General features: G+C 52.5%; 1 protein-coding gene across 2 annotated transcripts; it reads left to right on the top strand.

The window, feature by feature from the left end:
- Positions 1–4488: 4488 nt before the first annotated feature.
- RTN4RL2 (reticulon 4 receptor like 2) lies at positions 4489–15126 on the top strand. 2 transcript variants are annotated; one of them, XM_082211849.1, is made up of 3 exons: positions 4489–5189; positions 11975–12450; positions 13359–15126. In XM_082211849.1, exons 1-3 carry the CDS (start codon positions 5159–5161, stop codon positions 14154–14156), a joined length of 1305 nt encoding a protein of 434 aa, XP_082067975.1. In that variant the 5' UTR covers positions 4489–5158; the 3' UTR covers positions 14157–15126. The 2 variants fall into 2 exon arrangements, with proteins under 2 accessions (XP_082067975.1, XP_082067976.1); XM_082211850.1 differs by lacking the exon at positions 4489–5189 and adding an exon at positions 9235–9567.
- Positions 15127–16009: the final 883 nt, after the last annotated feature.

Raw genomic sequence — 16009 nt, 5'->3', positions numbered from 1 at the left:
CGGCCCACTCCTCTGCATCGCGCGATGAGGTCATTTACACCGAGAGCTCTTTCTCCCGTTACTTAATGCAGATTAAGAAGATCCTGCGTGTACGTTCTGTCACTCGATTAAAAAAAAAAAAACAACCATTAAAAATTGGCATGTTCCAAGTTATAATAACTAAAGCTGTTCGACGTGGGTTGATTTTTGGTCACAAGCTAGCATTTTTGTAAATCCTAAAATGTTCAGCTTTTGCCAGAACTTCCAAGTCTATGACACAATTTGACTGGAGGGTGTTTTTAGTTTGTTTGTTTTGCTTTCGCCCAGGTTTCTGGTAACCAAAATGGACCAAACCCACAAATCTTTCGTCTTCAGAAACGGCAACATTTCCATTTTTAAACCCCTTTCAGTTTACTTGCCACTGCATAAGCTAGCCATGCCAAGGACTTTTAGACGGATCCGTCGGAGTACCTGATCCCACCTGCGTGAGCGTAAAACAAACTTCCAGTCTTCAGTCTTACGCATATTATTACCTGGAAGTAAGTCCCATGGGTCTTATGAGACTTACTCCAGATTTCAAACATGCATTGGATCGGTTGCGTGGCTATTAGATGGCGATCCTAAAGCATTTACTTACGATCCATGTGATTAGGGATGGGCTGCGATCTCCAGGCATTTTAAACCCGCTACTTTGTATGGCAGTGGCGCAACCTGCCTTCTTGAGGCCTAACTCATATCCTCCAACATTTCTCCCCTGAAAATAGGGACGTCCTATTCAACAACAACAACGCCACAGTAGTTTCAGGAATTTCGCCTAGATTGGGTTGGCTCCAGATTTATAGCGGAAGCTCCACCATGTCTACTCGGAAGTAATTCCTTTGGAATTCCATGGCCTTGCTCCCAAGTAAGGGGGCGGGTCAGGATTGCAGGCTTAGTCCTGATCAGAACCGACCCATGGAAATGAACAGGAGGTAACTAGCTTAGACTCTTGGATTTCACCGAGCCTACTCTAAGCACGACTAAGTCGGCCTCTAACCCATCTTCTCCTAGCGCTGCCCTACACCAACCCTGCGAGCTTGGCGCGAAGGAAGGACAATGCTCCGATCTGCTTGAAGCTAATCGAGGACCATCTAGGCGAGAGTGGTTTTGGCTCTGAACCCAAAAGGGTTTGACCTTCAGCTCGCACACCCTTACACCCGATCCCCCGCGCGTTGACTCGGGTGTAAAGCACGCCAGGATCGCAGCTCTGACCACTCCGCGGTCTCCGCTCCTACACCGGTTCTCCGCCTTCGGTCCATGGGCCTTTGCATAGAAGCGAACTCCTGGGAGCTGAGGTCCCTTCGACACACACCCCCAATAAAATATTCGAGGGGCTGCCCCGACCCAAAGTTGATGGGCATTGCCATTCAAATAGTGTGCGTGCACCCAGTGGCGTAGCGTGGGTTGTCAGCACCCGGGGCAAGGCAAGTAATTTGCGCCCCCAAACCCGTGGATTTGCGCCCCTAACCCTAACCCCCAGATGTTGCGCCCGGTGCGGTCGGGCCCCCCTGCACCCCCCACGCTACGCCACTGCGTGCACCGCATCTTATGATCGATTATGCGGGGCGGGGTTTACCTGCCCCCCAAAAAAAATATCCAAGAGCCTTTGACATACGAATCGGTTATTTTATTTTATTTTTTAATGCCTGATGGAGAAAGTCCTGCGAAGGGAGAATCCTGACTTTTGCCCCCGCCCCCATTTCACGTGGGAATCGAACTGGCCCGAAAGCGAGCAGGAGCGAGATAAATAAGGGAGGCGGCGGCGGCTTCCTTTCCTGGGAGAGCAGCGATTCTTGGCAAGGGAGTCTTTGGCAGAGCTTCGGCCAGCTGGCGCCTCTTCCAGGTTGTCAGTTGCGCGGGCTCCTTTCTCCTTCTCCTCCACCTTCCTCCCGCTCCTTCCCGAGTCTCCCCTTTGGTTTTGGCCCAGAGAGACTCCGTTTTCTTGGCTGGCGTCTTTCAGGTCCTCCTCGATCACCCGCATTCCGCCACAGGGGACGATGATGGGGGGGGGAGGGACACGGAAACCTGCCCCGGGGGAGCCTGGCCCCTCTCGCGGGCGAAAGTCCCGTGCTGTCGTCCGCTTTCCTGGTTTCCTTTCTCCCCATTCTACCGCACAACAACCCCGCAAGGTTGTTTAGGATGAGCACTGGGGACTGACGGCTCAGCATCGCTGGGTGGAAATTCATGGCTGGCCCGCATCCCGATGCTCTAACCATTGCACAACACTGCCTCCCCCCTCCTGGTAGGCGCTGCATCATATGAGGACTCTCCAGGTTTTGTCACGTTCTGGCATGACTAGACAACTGGATCTAGCGCGGCGCCGCGGTGCAGTTAGGTACCGTGAGGCTTTGGGCTGAGTGGTCTTGCGCCCTCCTCCGCCCCTGGGATCGGGTTTAACCTTTCCGACCCTGCTGCGCTTGGAAGTCCTGGACTTCTGTTCTGCCCCCAAAGTCCCACCCCAAAGGCAATAGTGGCCGGTGACAACTGAAACTGGTAGGGCGGGTGGCAGGGAGGTCACCAGTAGGTGGAGCCAGAGCACATGGGAGCCAAGTCACTCTGGTTTTGCCCCGCTCTGCCTCCCTTGCTAAAAGGCAGCGCTACCTCCTGGACTGGAGGCGGTAGGCAAGTCGGAGGCTGGCTGAGAGCAGACTGAGGTTGGGGGGCACTGCCCCATCCTATCCGCCCGAATGGGTCGCCAGTCTCCACTGCAAAGGCACCTCAGCTTCCTGTGTCCATCACCGCTGACTGACTAACCCATCCCGCAGAAGATTCCTGCATTGCAGGGGGTTGGACTAGATGACCCTTGGGACCCTTTTCTAAGTGCGTCTTTGAATGTCTACGACGTAGACGTTCTGCCTGTGCTCTCCTCCCGCCCATCGTAAGGACGAGCGTCCTGCTGTTTAACTATCCCGATGAGCTTTTTCTATCTGGGAAAGGCAAATCTTGTCGAGAATGTATCTTCTAGTAGGGGACGCTTCGTTTTGCACAGTAACCTGTCTGTGTGTCCCCCCCTCCTTCTTAAGTAAACAGCCCTGGGGACGTCTGTTGAAAGGCGGTAGAGAAATCCCAATTGCACCGAGGTTGGAATCCTGGACGCACCGACTGTGGGAGCAAGCGCCATTGAGCGCAGTAGGGGCAAAGGTGCCGCCGCCTGCTCTCCGCGCAGACTTTCTCTTGGTTCGCGTTTCCTGTTTCCATGCTCTTCCCATAGGGCAAATTTTCTGGATGAGCCATGGGATGAGGTTCCACTCCCATCAGCCCTAGTCAGTATGCCCTGTGGTCAGGGATGATGGGAGCTGGAGTCCAGCAACATTGGAAAGGCCGCAACGTCCCCACGCCTGTACCCAGAGCCCCGACGTTTACACGAAAGAACTGCGTCCTTAAACTTGTTTCAGCCTTATATATCGGCTGTTTTTCAGTGTAAGCGACTTCCCATCTGCTCCAGCTCCATGGAGCTGCGTTTTATTCTGCCCCGAACCTCTCCCGCTAAGCGTGTGTGTGTTTTGGGGAGAGCGAGTTGGCGAGGTCACTTGCCCAAGTACGGTACTTCGATTTGGGGGAAGTAGGCGCTGGTACTCCGATTCCCCACCCCCACCCCGCTCGCTCGCTCTGTCAGGCTGCTGAGAAATACCTCGAAATCTTTCCAATGGAAACGAAACCAGATTTCCCAACCCTAAAGAACAGTCCCGCTTTTTGCAGTGAGACAAGCACGAACCAAACACACCGGAGACTAGAAACTTCTCCCCACGGTTGCTCTGTTCAAAGAGAGGGTGCTGAGGAGGTCGCGCTTCCTCGACAGCCGTGCCCTCTAATCCCTCTAGCCCCCGCCTTCAGCCAAATCCAGTTGCAGTTCCTAGGTAGAAGGGAAACTCTGCACATGCTCAGAAGCACCCTCTTTCTATGATCACCTAGCGTGCGGCGGGCTAGGCTTATGCCCTGGCCTCCAGCCGCTTCTCAGAAAGTGCCTGGCTACACAGTTCATCTCCTCCAACCTCCGCTTCTCTGTGCAGGAGGCGCAATCCACGTTTGAAGCCATCGGGAAGGTGCGCGTCGGAACAGGTGTAGTGGTGGGGGCGCATGCTCAGATCTCCTTAACTTTTTCTTTCCCCAACCATTCATTCACCCCAGAAAGCACCGGCTTCAATGGGAGCTTACTCCCAAGTAAGTGTGCACGGGGTGGGGCAGCTGGGGGGAGTGTCTCCCGTGGGGACTGAAGCGAGAATGTTTAATTCGTATTAATTAATGCGGAGCGCAAGGTCTGGGCGCGTGGCGCCTCTTGTTGACTTCCCGCGGGCGCCCCGTCCCGCCCCCCGCCCCCCGCCCCTTTCCAGGGGAAGGGCAGGGCATGCGACCCCCCGCGGAGTCCAGACGCGATGACGCCTGCAGGGTGGGGCGAGGTGCGTGGGCGGGAAGCAGGTGGGCGGGGCCGAGTGAGGGGCTGCCGGGCAAGGTGGGCCGGGCGGCAGTGGGCAGAGCAGATCGGGGAGGACGAAGGGGAGGACGACCCTCCGCCCGTCCGTCCGTCCCGCTCCGAAAGGGTTAAAGCGCGGCCGCGGGGGGGCGGAGCCCCAGCCGGCCCTGGGAATAAGGCGCCGCCGCCCGGCCGCCCGCGCTCCCTTTCGCAGAGTGGTTGGCTGCGCCGGGGCGGCGCGCGCGCGCTGAGCCGAGCGGAGCAGATGGAGCCAGGTGGCTCGTCCGGGATGAAGCCTCCGTCCGGCAGCTCTCGCCGGCGGAGCGGAGGGTAGCGCCGCCGCCGCCGCCGGGCCAAAGGAGGGTGGCTGGCCGGCCGGCCGCTTGGCTGGCTGGCCCCAGGCGGGCCATGATCCCCCGCAGACTGAGCCCAGAGGCGCCCGGGCTACCGCGACCCCTCGCCTTGCGCCCCGTCGCGCAGGAGCTTCTCTAGGGAGTCCCGGGACGCCGAGCGCGTTTGCTCTCCAGCGAGGACTTCCGAGGCGATCACGACCCTCCCCGCCCCCCACCCACCCACCCGCCGCCGCTACTGCTTTCTCCTCCCTCCTCCTCCTCCTCCTCCTCCTCCTCCTTGTCTCTTCGTTCATTCCCTTTCTTCTCCTGAGGTTTTGTCTGTCTTTCTTATTTTTTGCCGTTTTCTTCCGTCCCTCCACCGAGCCTGCCTGGCACCATGCGGCTCCGTCTAGGACCCACCCTGTACGGTAAGTGAGGAGCACCCACCTCCACCCCCTCCATCCGTTTTCGGGAGGTCTGGAATGCGGGACACGAATGTTTTGATCGTGAGGGTGGGCGAGGAAAAATAACTTGTGGGGTTTTTTTTATTAGGGGGCGGGGAGATGAACGGGACCTCGCGTGCAAACTGGCTGTCAAAGCGAGGGAGGAATGGGGCACGATCGGTCAGGAGTCCATTTGGGGGTTGTTCCTTTGAGTTCAGAAAGGAAAGGGAAAAGCGAAGCTTTATTTCCCATCCCCTTGAGATGTCCCTTTCGAGAACACGGGAAATATCTCGTGGGAATATACACGCAGGCACACACACGCAGGCACTCGGTTGTTTGCCCACTCCAGCCCCAAGGCGACCTTGAGGTGGCACCATTTCCAAAGGCGCTATTATGCTCACGTGGACTGGAGATAATGGGCGTCTTCTGGGGCTGTCCAGTTATTCTGTGCGTTGATTGTTCTGAAATAACTGCTCTTTCCCCGATCCGGTGCCTTACTCATGTGGAGGCACACAAGCACCACACACTAGCGATGATGTCCTGGCGAAGGACGCTGTGTGTGTATGTATGTGTGTGTGAGAGAGAGCACTACTCTTCTGATGGTTTTAACCACCTCGGATGGATAGCCCCAAGGAAGATTACAGGAGTGGTCTAATTTGCCTGACTCAAAATTGCTCAGAAAGCCTCATTAGCAGCCCCCCCCATGCCACCTGGACAGGATTGTGCAACTTCTAGAGGGGTATCCGTTCAAAAGTGGCTCCGGAGGCTAGGAGGTTGGGTTCTGTAGGCACAGAGGAAACTGGAGACCTTTCCCCCTCCAGCTCAGCAAGGCCAGTTCTCTTCTCCAAGCAAGGTGAAGTGTCCTGAAGTTGGAAGGATGTGCACCGCTTCTTCTTGGCATTGAGAGAAGATTGACTCTAAAGGTGATGGACAGGGCCAGTGTGTGTGTGTGAGAGAGAGAGAGACTGCAATGGGCTTCTCCATCTCTGGAGGGCTGATCAGTGCTGAATTCATAAAGGACGGAGGATGTGCGCTGCCAGCGAATGAGGCAGGAGCCAAGGAATGGCAGGTGCTGCAGATCTCCCTGGCGCTGCTGTCCTGCAGGACAGATGCATGGCCCATGTGGGTCCCGGGATCAGGAGACCGGGCTAGAGTTCAGACGAGGCAATGGCCCTGCCTGGCTGGCTGGAGGGATGCCGGTGGCTTTCTGCTCTACTCTGCTTGTTGCCATTTATAGCCTGGCCCCCAATGGGTTACGCAACAACAGGCAGCTGCTTATTTTGGGGGTGTTAAATTATGGACGAAAGAGGAGTTGGGTTGTTTTCAGCTTTATCCGCGTCACCAGCTACGTCAGACCTGCTACCTCTGGCCCCTCCCAGGGACACTTGTCTTAACCCCCCCAGCCTACGCACAACTGAGTTGTCATTTCTGATCTCAGCACCCACCATGGTTCCCCAGATTTAGGAGCAGGGCTTGAGTGTTGCCTGCCTTGGTATCCGATCGCACACTGAGTAGCGCTTCCTGCCAGATCCTGCACTGGAACACACAGGCACCCCAGCTCCCCGGATGGGCCCTACCTTGCTTGTCCTATGCAGCTCTGCTGATTCTGACACAGGATTCTATAAACACTGGGACATGCGTACCTGGACCAGCCATACAGACAGCCACAAACAAGGATGTATGTGACCAGGGGTGAAAATCTGGACTCAGTGAGCTCCCCCATAGATCATGTCAACTTGTAGCTCCAGATGGAAAATTGTTCATCGTTAAGCAACCAGGTCTAGAGGCAAACCATGTGATGTGGTGAGAGGGAATCTGTGGCATTCTGGAGTGCATTATTTATTTATTTATTTATTTATTTATTTATTTATTTATTTCCTTCTGTCTGACTGGATAGCATGCACAGATCTTTTGTAAGCACATATCTTCTGATTCAGTTTATTCTTTTAATTTCAAAGTTAATTTCCTCCATGTTTCCCTTTTCTTGTAATCTACACTGCAAACATAAAGAGAAAGTTCAATGCTGAGGGAGGGGGGACCCTCCCCAAGACAACAATAGCTAAGTAGGCTGAGCCTGCCCACTGTTTGCCTCCCACCTTGAAAGCAGGCCAGTAAACAGATATGTGAAGCCCTGACCAGCCATTAAACCCCTTGGGGATGGAAGGAAGAAGAAGCATTCCCTCTGTGAATGGAATCATGCTGGAGGGCCAAATCCTTGACTTTTCTTTCACGGAGTGGCCTGTTGCCACTTTAACTGCAAATAGGTTGGCAACTGGCAAGTCAGATGGCACCCCTCTCGGGTCTGGGTCTGTCCAGCTGCCAATCTTCCAGCTTACAGCTACCAATCCTTCCTGTAAGGGGTCAGCAAAGGCTCTTTCCAAAAGGGCAGTAATGGTCCATAGTAGGGGAGAGTTCTGGTGTGTTAAGACGGGAATCAACACTTGATTAATGGAGCACCAGCACTGCTGCTATCACGGCATGCTGGACCCTAATCTGGCGCCAACACATTTAAAAGATCTCCAAGGTTCAGAACAGGCGCTGGGGGAGGGAAGCGATGGGATGATGAGCTCAAAAGGCTGACACAAAACATGGCCCATTGAATATAGCCGCCTTTTTCAGGAGAAGCCCTTTGCACCCACTATTTGAGTATTCATCAGGATGCTATTTGTTTATTTAAAAAAAGATTTGAGAACCTTTAAACCTAGTTGACTTTTCCAGCATTAAAACTTTGGATATCAGCATTACTTTCTTCTGGCAGAGGAAGACAAAACCAACAGCTGGCAGCCAAAGGAGCACATAGGCCTCTCTCTCTCTTCCTCTCCCTCTCTCTCTCTCTTAAAGCCAGGGTAGCTGTACAGCATCTAGAGGAGGGAGGGCAAGGCTGCGAGAAGAGGCTCTCCCCCTTGGAGGATCCCAGTCAATACCATGCCCTGATTTTTAGAAGAGATGTTCAGCCTGCAGGAAAGGTGGTGTGATGTGTGTTTCTGTAGTTCCTTCCTGCTTGAGAGAGAGCAGGTTCCTCGTGAGCTGCAAGGATCAAGAGGTGGAGGTCAAGATAGGGAGGAAATGGTGTCCCTTAAGAAGCCAGACTTTCTGCAAGAACTGGAAATACTGTCTCATTTCATCCCCTTCCTCCTGGGATTGAGAGCACATCTACTGCCATTGATTTCACTCCTACCTCTTGAGTTAAAAATGGAGCCAATCTAGCTGTGCATCCCAGGTCAGACCATGCTTTCAGTCTTGACGTGGTGGTAGAAAACTTCTGTATTAATCCTCCCCCTCCCAAGTTCTTCCTGGCTAGTAGGCACAGATCTGATTTATTTTCGGTTTTGATTATTTGTTACCATTTTTATCTTGCCTTTCCCGCAGCAAGTTGATTCTCCTCTCTTGCCCCCACAACAACCCTGCTGCATGTGACCCATGCCCCCATGCTCTTCCTTCCCATCATGGGGCAAGTTGTTCCTGCACCTGCACCTTCCTGCACCTTCCCAAGGGAATGGTAAAATCCATCCATAACAGTGTTTAAAAGCCAGAGTGCATTGAGGAGCTTGTGCTATTCGTAGTATGGACTGGAATCCTCTCACAAGGTTAATGAACATTTGGTGAAGTTTTCTTCTGAGGGAAGGATCAAGGGTTTTAAATCTCAGGAGAAGCAGTTTAGGAAGGAGAAATGTCTTTAAGAGCGGGGGTGGGGGTGCTGGTGTCGGCTTGGATGGGGATTACAGGGCACACATTCTTAGTGCTCCAGCCAAGAACATCTCCTCTCATTGCAGTTTAGCAACATGGGTAGTAAAATAGCTTTTTTGGTCTCATACAAATGCGCTCGGTCTCGTCTGAGTCGTTCAGCTTTTCACCTTGAAAATTATGAATGAGCACCTCTTGCATTTGCTGGGGGGGAGGAATCGAAGCAAAGCGTCCCCCATACGATGATTATTTTGTGGGGGGGGATTAGGTTGGAGAGGGGACCGGGAAGGTAACTGTGGGTGGGTAATTCCTGAGAATATTGGGGAAATGTGGGGTGGGTGGAACTGAGAAGGAATTTGCTGTGAAAACCCCCATGAGATTCAAGGGTGGGGGTGTGAGAGTTGGCTGGGATGGGGCATAGGGAGGTCAGCAGTATCTAGAACTTGCCTGCAAGCCTCCCTTCCCCCTAAGATGAGGCAGAGAGGCCAGAGGGCTTTTATGGGGAGAGATGTGGAGCTTCCAATCCCTTTCCCCTCTGCTTTTTCTCTGCCCAAGCTCCAGCGAAAAGCCACAGGCCTGAATTATGGATGAGACTCCTTGGGTTACAGCCGGTTCCACTGCACCAGAGAGAGAGAGAGAGAGAGAGAGAGAGAGAGAGAGAGGAGTCCAGAGACAAGAGGCAAGCAGTCAACATTAGTAGCAGCTGCAGCTCCCTCTCTTCTCTGCCCCCACCCCTCTGCTCAAGATAAAGGCTTTTTCCCTGTTCTCCCTTGAGGGAAAACTGGCCTGCCATTATTGGAGGAAATGGCCACTGCTGATGGCACTGAGGAAGATAGGCTTCCTTCCACCCCACCCCAGGGTTTTAGGGGAAGTGTTTGGGCAGGAAGGGAGCAGGGAGGTCAGGGCAGATTTCCCTCCCTACTTCAGGGGTGAAAAACAGGTCCTGCAAACAGAATTTTGCCTCATGTGTCTCTTTGGTTGTGGAACATGCATGGTTGCTGCCTACTCAAAGCCATGCTTTTGGAGCTATAAATCGACATGTATTTTTGTGACTATCAGTTCTGTAATTTGATTCACAACCTGAATCCCAGTCCTGCCTGTGTCATATCCTGCCAAAGTTGTGCCTGTTACTGTCACGAAGCCACCCATCAGTAAAAATGGGGTGGGGGGTGGGAGAGACACTCCTTTCCTTGGCATGGCATATGTTATGTAAGTTAGGACTTTTTTGTTGCTGAAAATTTATGTTTCTTTGCTACCAGCTTGCGGTAATAGTCCAAAACTGATCACAAACAGAATTCTTTTAAAAAACTGGGAAGAGGGGGAAGAATTGGATTCTGTGGTGGATTTGGTGGGGGGGGGCAGCAGCATTTCACCTTGGCATCTGTTAGCAGCTGTCTTGCAATTCCCTCTTGTCCCAGTGGCCATTCAGCTTGCCCCTCCCCTTGTGTTCCTGCTCTGTTTAACTGGGTCAGTGCAAGACTTCTGCTTGTAATCTTACAGCAAAAGGAGGGGTGGGGCAGGGGGTCCTGGCCTTTTCAGGTGCCGCACTTGTGAATCTCCTGACCTGTGGAGTGAAACCCTCCCTTAAAGAATTCTGAATGCTGGGATTTGTAAAGGGCTGCTGGGAATTATAACCCTATGAGGAGGAAACTGCAGTGCCCAGAATTCTTTGAGGTAGCGAAATGGGCTTAAATTGTGCTTAGTGTGTACACTACCCCTATCTCCCATCTATGACTGGTGTAGCCAAAAGGAGGCTTTTCCCAGTATGCTTCATGCAAGTCCCAAAACAGTGAACGTATCAAAACTATAAAGTTAAGCTGGCAGAGGAGTGTGTGATTTCAGGTGTCTCTTATTTGAAGGGACATGGGGACTGTCATATTCCTGCCCTGGGGGGGGGGGCATTTACAATGTTGTTGATGTTGGTAAAGATGGAGCTGTGTCGAAGCATTCTGGGTGTTGGCGAGGCTCCTTGAAGGACTCCTGCGTTTGTGCGGAACTTGTCATGAGCAGCATGTAGGCTGGAGAGAGTGGGAAGGCAGTGTAGGGCCCGCGTGGAGGTGGTGTGAACTACCGAAACGGATCGGCAGCTTGTGTTACTCGTTTGCCACGTCACACTGCCCACACACATGCATGCAGAGGTTGGGGACCATGCACACTTGCACGGGGAGGAGGGGTCTCACGTGAGAAATTGCGTGCGAAGGATGACATCTTTGGCTCTCTTGCCTAGGGGAGCATGCCTCCTCATGTGGGATTGCGCCTCGCAGGGTTGCCAGCTCTGGTGACTTGTGAGTCTCACAGTTTGGGATCTCTCTCTCTGCATCGCAGCTCTTGAAAAGTGGGAGGATTTTGGCTTTCTTTCTCTTCTTTTCTTTTAAATCAAAGTAATAGCCAGTAAATCAAAGATAAAGAGCTGGAAAATGTAACTGACCCATCAAGAACACAATGTTGACATTCTGTTTTGATCTTTCAAAATCATGTTTTTAACTGGAAGCCTGACAACTGAACCTTTGAAGTATCTGGGTAGTATGTGTGTATTTTGGGGGAGTACTAAAGAGAGCTAGTGTGGTGTAGTGGTTAGAGCAAGGGTGGGGTGATGATGAAGATGAGGAGGAGAATAATGGGAATAGCCCCCTTAAGCTCTCAAGAGGAAAGATTTTAAATCAGGGTTTTGCAAACTTAGGTCTTCTGATGTTTTTGGACTACAACTCCCATCTTCCCTAGCTAGCAAGACCAGTGGTCAGGGGTGATGGGGATTATAGTCCAAAAACAGCTGGAGACCCAAGTTTGAGAAACCCTGTTTTAAATCATGAGTGGGAAACTTATTGCCTTCCAGATGTCATTGGACTCCAACTCCCAGCAGCCCCAGCTAGCATGTCCAGTAGACTGGGATAATGGGAGTTAATAGTCCAACAAAATCTAGGCGGCCACAGCTTCCCCAGCCCAGCTTTAAATAAATAGCTGTCTTGAAATAGCAATGTAGTGGGTGGACAGGGAAGGCGGGACCACTCCTAGGATAGTCCACATAAGGGCGGGGGGTGATGGTTGCTGAAGGAAGCATCTCATTGCATGTCCTTCTCTGCTTCCAGGCTTGGCTCCCACCTTCCTGCTCCTGTTGGCCTTTCCTCTGGTGGCCGCCATGTGCCCCATGCTTTGCACCTGCTACTTTTCTCCGCCCACGGTCAGCTGCCAGGCCAACAACTTCTCCTCAGTGCCACGGGTCCTGCCCGCCAATGCTCAGCGCCTCTTCCTGCAGAACAACCTGATTGGGACCCTGCGGCCTGGGATGTTTGGGCCGAGCCTCGTCACCCTTTGGCTCTACTCCAACAACATCTCCTCCATCCAGCCGGGCACCTTCCGCCACCTCCAAGCTCTGGAGTGGCTGGACCTGGGGGACAACCGCAATTTGCGCACCCTGGACGCAGACACTTTCCGCGGGCTGGAGCGGCTGCAGTCTCTGCACCTGTACCGCTGCCAGCTGAGCAGCTTGCCGACCACCATCTTCCGTAACCTCTTCAGCCTCCAATACCTCTACCTTCAGGAGAACAACCTGCTTTGCCTGCAGGTAAGCCAGAGTGCTTGGTTGTGGGTTAGCGTCAAACTTGGGCCACTGTCTTTGGCCTCTAAGGGGGAGCTTTTTCCCAGGTGGGCCGTGGAGGTATGGACCCCTTTCTCCTCTGGTGGTCCTCTGGGCTTAAGTTCCTTTTGACCTTGTGGGGCATATTCTCAAGGAAAGATGATGGGAGTGGGAAGGAAGAAAAATGACTGGCAGTGGAGCCTGAGGACAGATGGGGAATTTCCTCTGAGTTTCCAGCAAGCAGATGGATAGGAGAGAGTCTCACTGGGCAGACCCACAGGGAGATGGGTCGATGAGGTGAGGTGTTGACATGTTTCCACATAGATGGTTTAAGATGTGCCTTCTGAGAGGACAAATGGAGGCCTCTCCGCCATTTCTCTCTGAAGACTGGCAAGGAACTGGTGCGCTGCTCAGCCTTCCACCCCCACATGGCTGGTCCTCCCCTGAAGGCAGGTTCTCTGTGCCCTGCCAGCGACTCACTTAAAAACCACATGCCTATCCGGCCTCGGGCGCGCTGTGGCTTAAGAGTAGGGGAGCTGCAGCCTGGCCTGCAGCAGCAAAAATGCATTTGCAGATCATGCCTCAGTGCTTCAAGCCACATCCTTAGCGAGGGCGGGCAAAGTTTGTGGGTGGGGGACTTAGGAGCCAGCCTGTATCATTTCCTCAACCAAAACGCAGGAGTCAACTTCCTCATAAAATTCTGGCTTTGTGTCCAGCAGTAAATCCTGTGTAGCTGTGTGGGAGAGATCTGGAAAGGTGGGGAGACAGCAATGAATGTCTACAGTCTTGAGTTGACAATCGGCCTAGAATCTCCCATATGGAGGAAGAGGCCTTTGGGGCTGTTCCTTTTGCCAGCGGTGTCTTCACAGCTTGTCCTTTCTTCCTCCATCTCCCAGGACGACCTTTTTGTGGATCTGGCAAACCTAAGCCACCTTTTCCTGCACGGCAACAAGATCTGGCAGCTATCCGAGAACGTCTTCCGGGGTCTGTCTGGATTAGACCGCCTGTTGCTGCACAGGAACCGCCTGCATGCCGTTCCGACTTGGGCCTTCCGCGATCTGGGCAAGCTCACCATCCTCTACTTGTTCAACAACAGCCTGACCACCCTCTCCGGGGAAACCCTCTCAGACTTGCCGTCCCTGGAGTTCCTACGCCTCAACAACAACCCGTGGGCCTGCGACTGCCGGGCCCGATCCCTCTGGGCCTGGTTCCAGCGCACGCGCGTCTCCGTCTCGGACGTCATATGCACTTCTCCGGCTGACCGCGTGGGGCGCGACATGCGCCGCCTCAACGAAACGGCCTTCCGGGGCTGCCCGCCGGGCAACCACCACCCTGTAGGCTTTGACTGGGGTTGCAGGCCCGAGTGGGAGAATGGAGCAGCTCACCCCCACCCCCACCCCCGCCCTCACTCCAATGGCTCATCCAATCACCTCTATGGCCTCGGGGGGTCACCTCCCGCCGACCCCTCCTCCTTCTACAGGGACGTGCCGGCGAATGACATCCGCAGCCCCAAGTATGACCCACCCACGGAGGACGGCTACTGGGGGGGCTATGGCAACGAAGAAGGGGGGCAGCTGAAAAAGGGGTGCCCGGGACCTGGCTGTTCTTCTCTGGACTCTGGAGGTACCAGGAATGGCTTCCTGTTGCTTCCCTTTCCCTGGCTGCTGATGCTTTGGGGACCTTCCTGGTTTTGACAATGGAGGGTGGCTGCTCTGCTGGATGCTAAGCTGCCTTTTGAGAACTGACTCTCTGGGAGATCCAAGCCAGGATGGGTCCCCACCCAGCTCTTAGCTGAGGCCAAAGGGATTAAGCTTCCTCCTGCTACAGGGACAAAGGGAGACTAGATCCGTTGCTGCTGCTTTCCTGGCCATTTGTGAGACTTAACACTGGAGCCACTTTCTGGGTGGTATCTGACATATTTTGTGAACATATGGCAAGGGTGCCCCCTTTTTATTTCTGGGGTGTTGCATATTTCCGCTAAAGATGTTCCCTTAATGCTACTGCTATCCAGGGCTGTTACGAGGCCTTCTGTGTTTTCCATATCCTGGAAAGAGCAGGGATCTCTTCTGTGCATGACAAGGAAGTGCGGAATGAATGAGGATCTGATCTTCAGAGGTTCTGTTCTTTCTTCAGTACCCTACCATGCACATAAGTACCTGCTTTGTCCAATCGGATAGGATATCTCAACTCAGAAAAAAAAGAAAAGAAATACCATTCTCCTCCTGAGCCGCAGAAGGCTACAGGAATCTTGGGCCCTTGTCACTCTTGACTCCTCTCCCATTATTTGGTATATGTTTTGGGGTTTTTAGTTTAAACACCAGGGGACCAACTCACATAATCAGTTCAGGTAATAATTACCAAGTGCAATGTTTCACTCGGTAATCTAATCTTCATTGGCAGGGATAGTGTCTACATGATGATGAAAGTGGCTGTGTTGGCTCTTCCATACTACCAAGTCTTAGACAACAGTTGCAGTTATCTCATGATAAACATGATCATGTGAATTGGCCCTTGCTCATAACTGCTGGTCTTCATTTTTTGTGTGGCTGTGTCCTCTCCCCACCCCACCCCTGGTGCCTCCATGTCTTCCCCTGCCCCTATTTTCCCTTGAAAAAAAGGCCAAAAAATTGGTTGGTTGGAGAACTATTAAACTATTTTAGTATGGCTTGGTGGACTTGGTCACTCAAGGAAGTTTGTAATGGGGTACGCGGAGAGAACCATGATGAGGTGTAAGAAGTCTGTAATGGTTGGCTGACTGGAAGTTAACTAGAAATGAGTAGCTCATTCTTCTGTCAAAGGCTACTCATTTCTCACTACACATTCCTGTATGGATACAGCCCTGGAGTAGCCCTTAAGCCAGTCATTTGGTTATTGAAAGAGATCCAGTCCATTCATCCATGGTTTCTTCAGAAATTCTGTTATTGCAACTGGTCTTCACTCGCATTGAAGTTGTGGCCTATGTCTGCTGCCGTGTAACCTGCGTTTGCTGCAGAGTGCTACACTTGACAAAGAAACACAACTGAGTCCAGCTTCCCAATGTGTGCCTTTTCTTATACAAGTGTTCTCATTATCACATGTTTACTTTATAAAAGTGTACCTGCTTAAAACAGGCCCAGAGCTTTGGAACAAGGGCTCCTTTCAGATACATTAGTCCACAGGTCTTTCTAGGCTTAGTTGGGTTGAAACAGCCTCTACTTCTGTCTTAGCCTGCTGCATAGCTTATTTACAGTATTTATTTATATGCTGCCTTTCAGCAGAAAGTTAGCAAAGTGGTTTACAAAGCAAAAATGGACAACAATTAAAACACCCTAACTCTAAAGCTTTGGCTACACTTTATAATCCGCCCTCTTCCATCAGTTGAATGTTACTTGAAGGCCTCATTGGAGAAATTCCAGCAGTGGATTATTCTCACAAATCCTAGATATAGAGGCTGTCAGAGATGCTGATGGGAAGGAAGACCTGAAGCCATCTCCTGTTGCTGTTGTAGCCTGGCTGGCCCCATAGTAACCATATAGTGTGGTCCTGGAAGTGTTGTTGCATATATAGC

The sequence above is a fragment of the Podarcis vaucheri genome, assembly GCF_965113315.1.
Source record: "Podarcis vaucheri genome assembly, chromosome: 1".
NCBI lineage: Eukaryota > Metazoa > Chordata > Lepidosauria > Squamata > Lacertidae > Podarcis > Podarcis vaucheri.
This window is presented reverse-complemented; position numbering and strand designations above follow the sequence as displayed.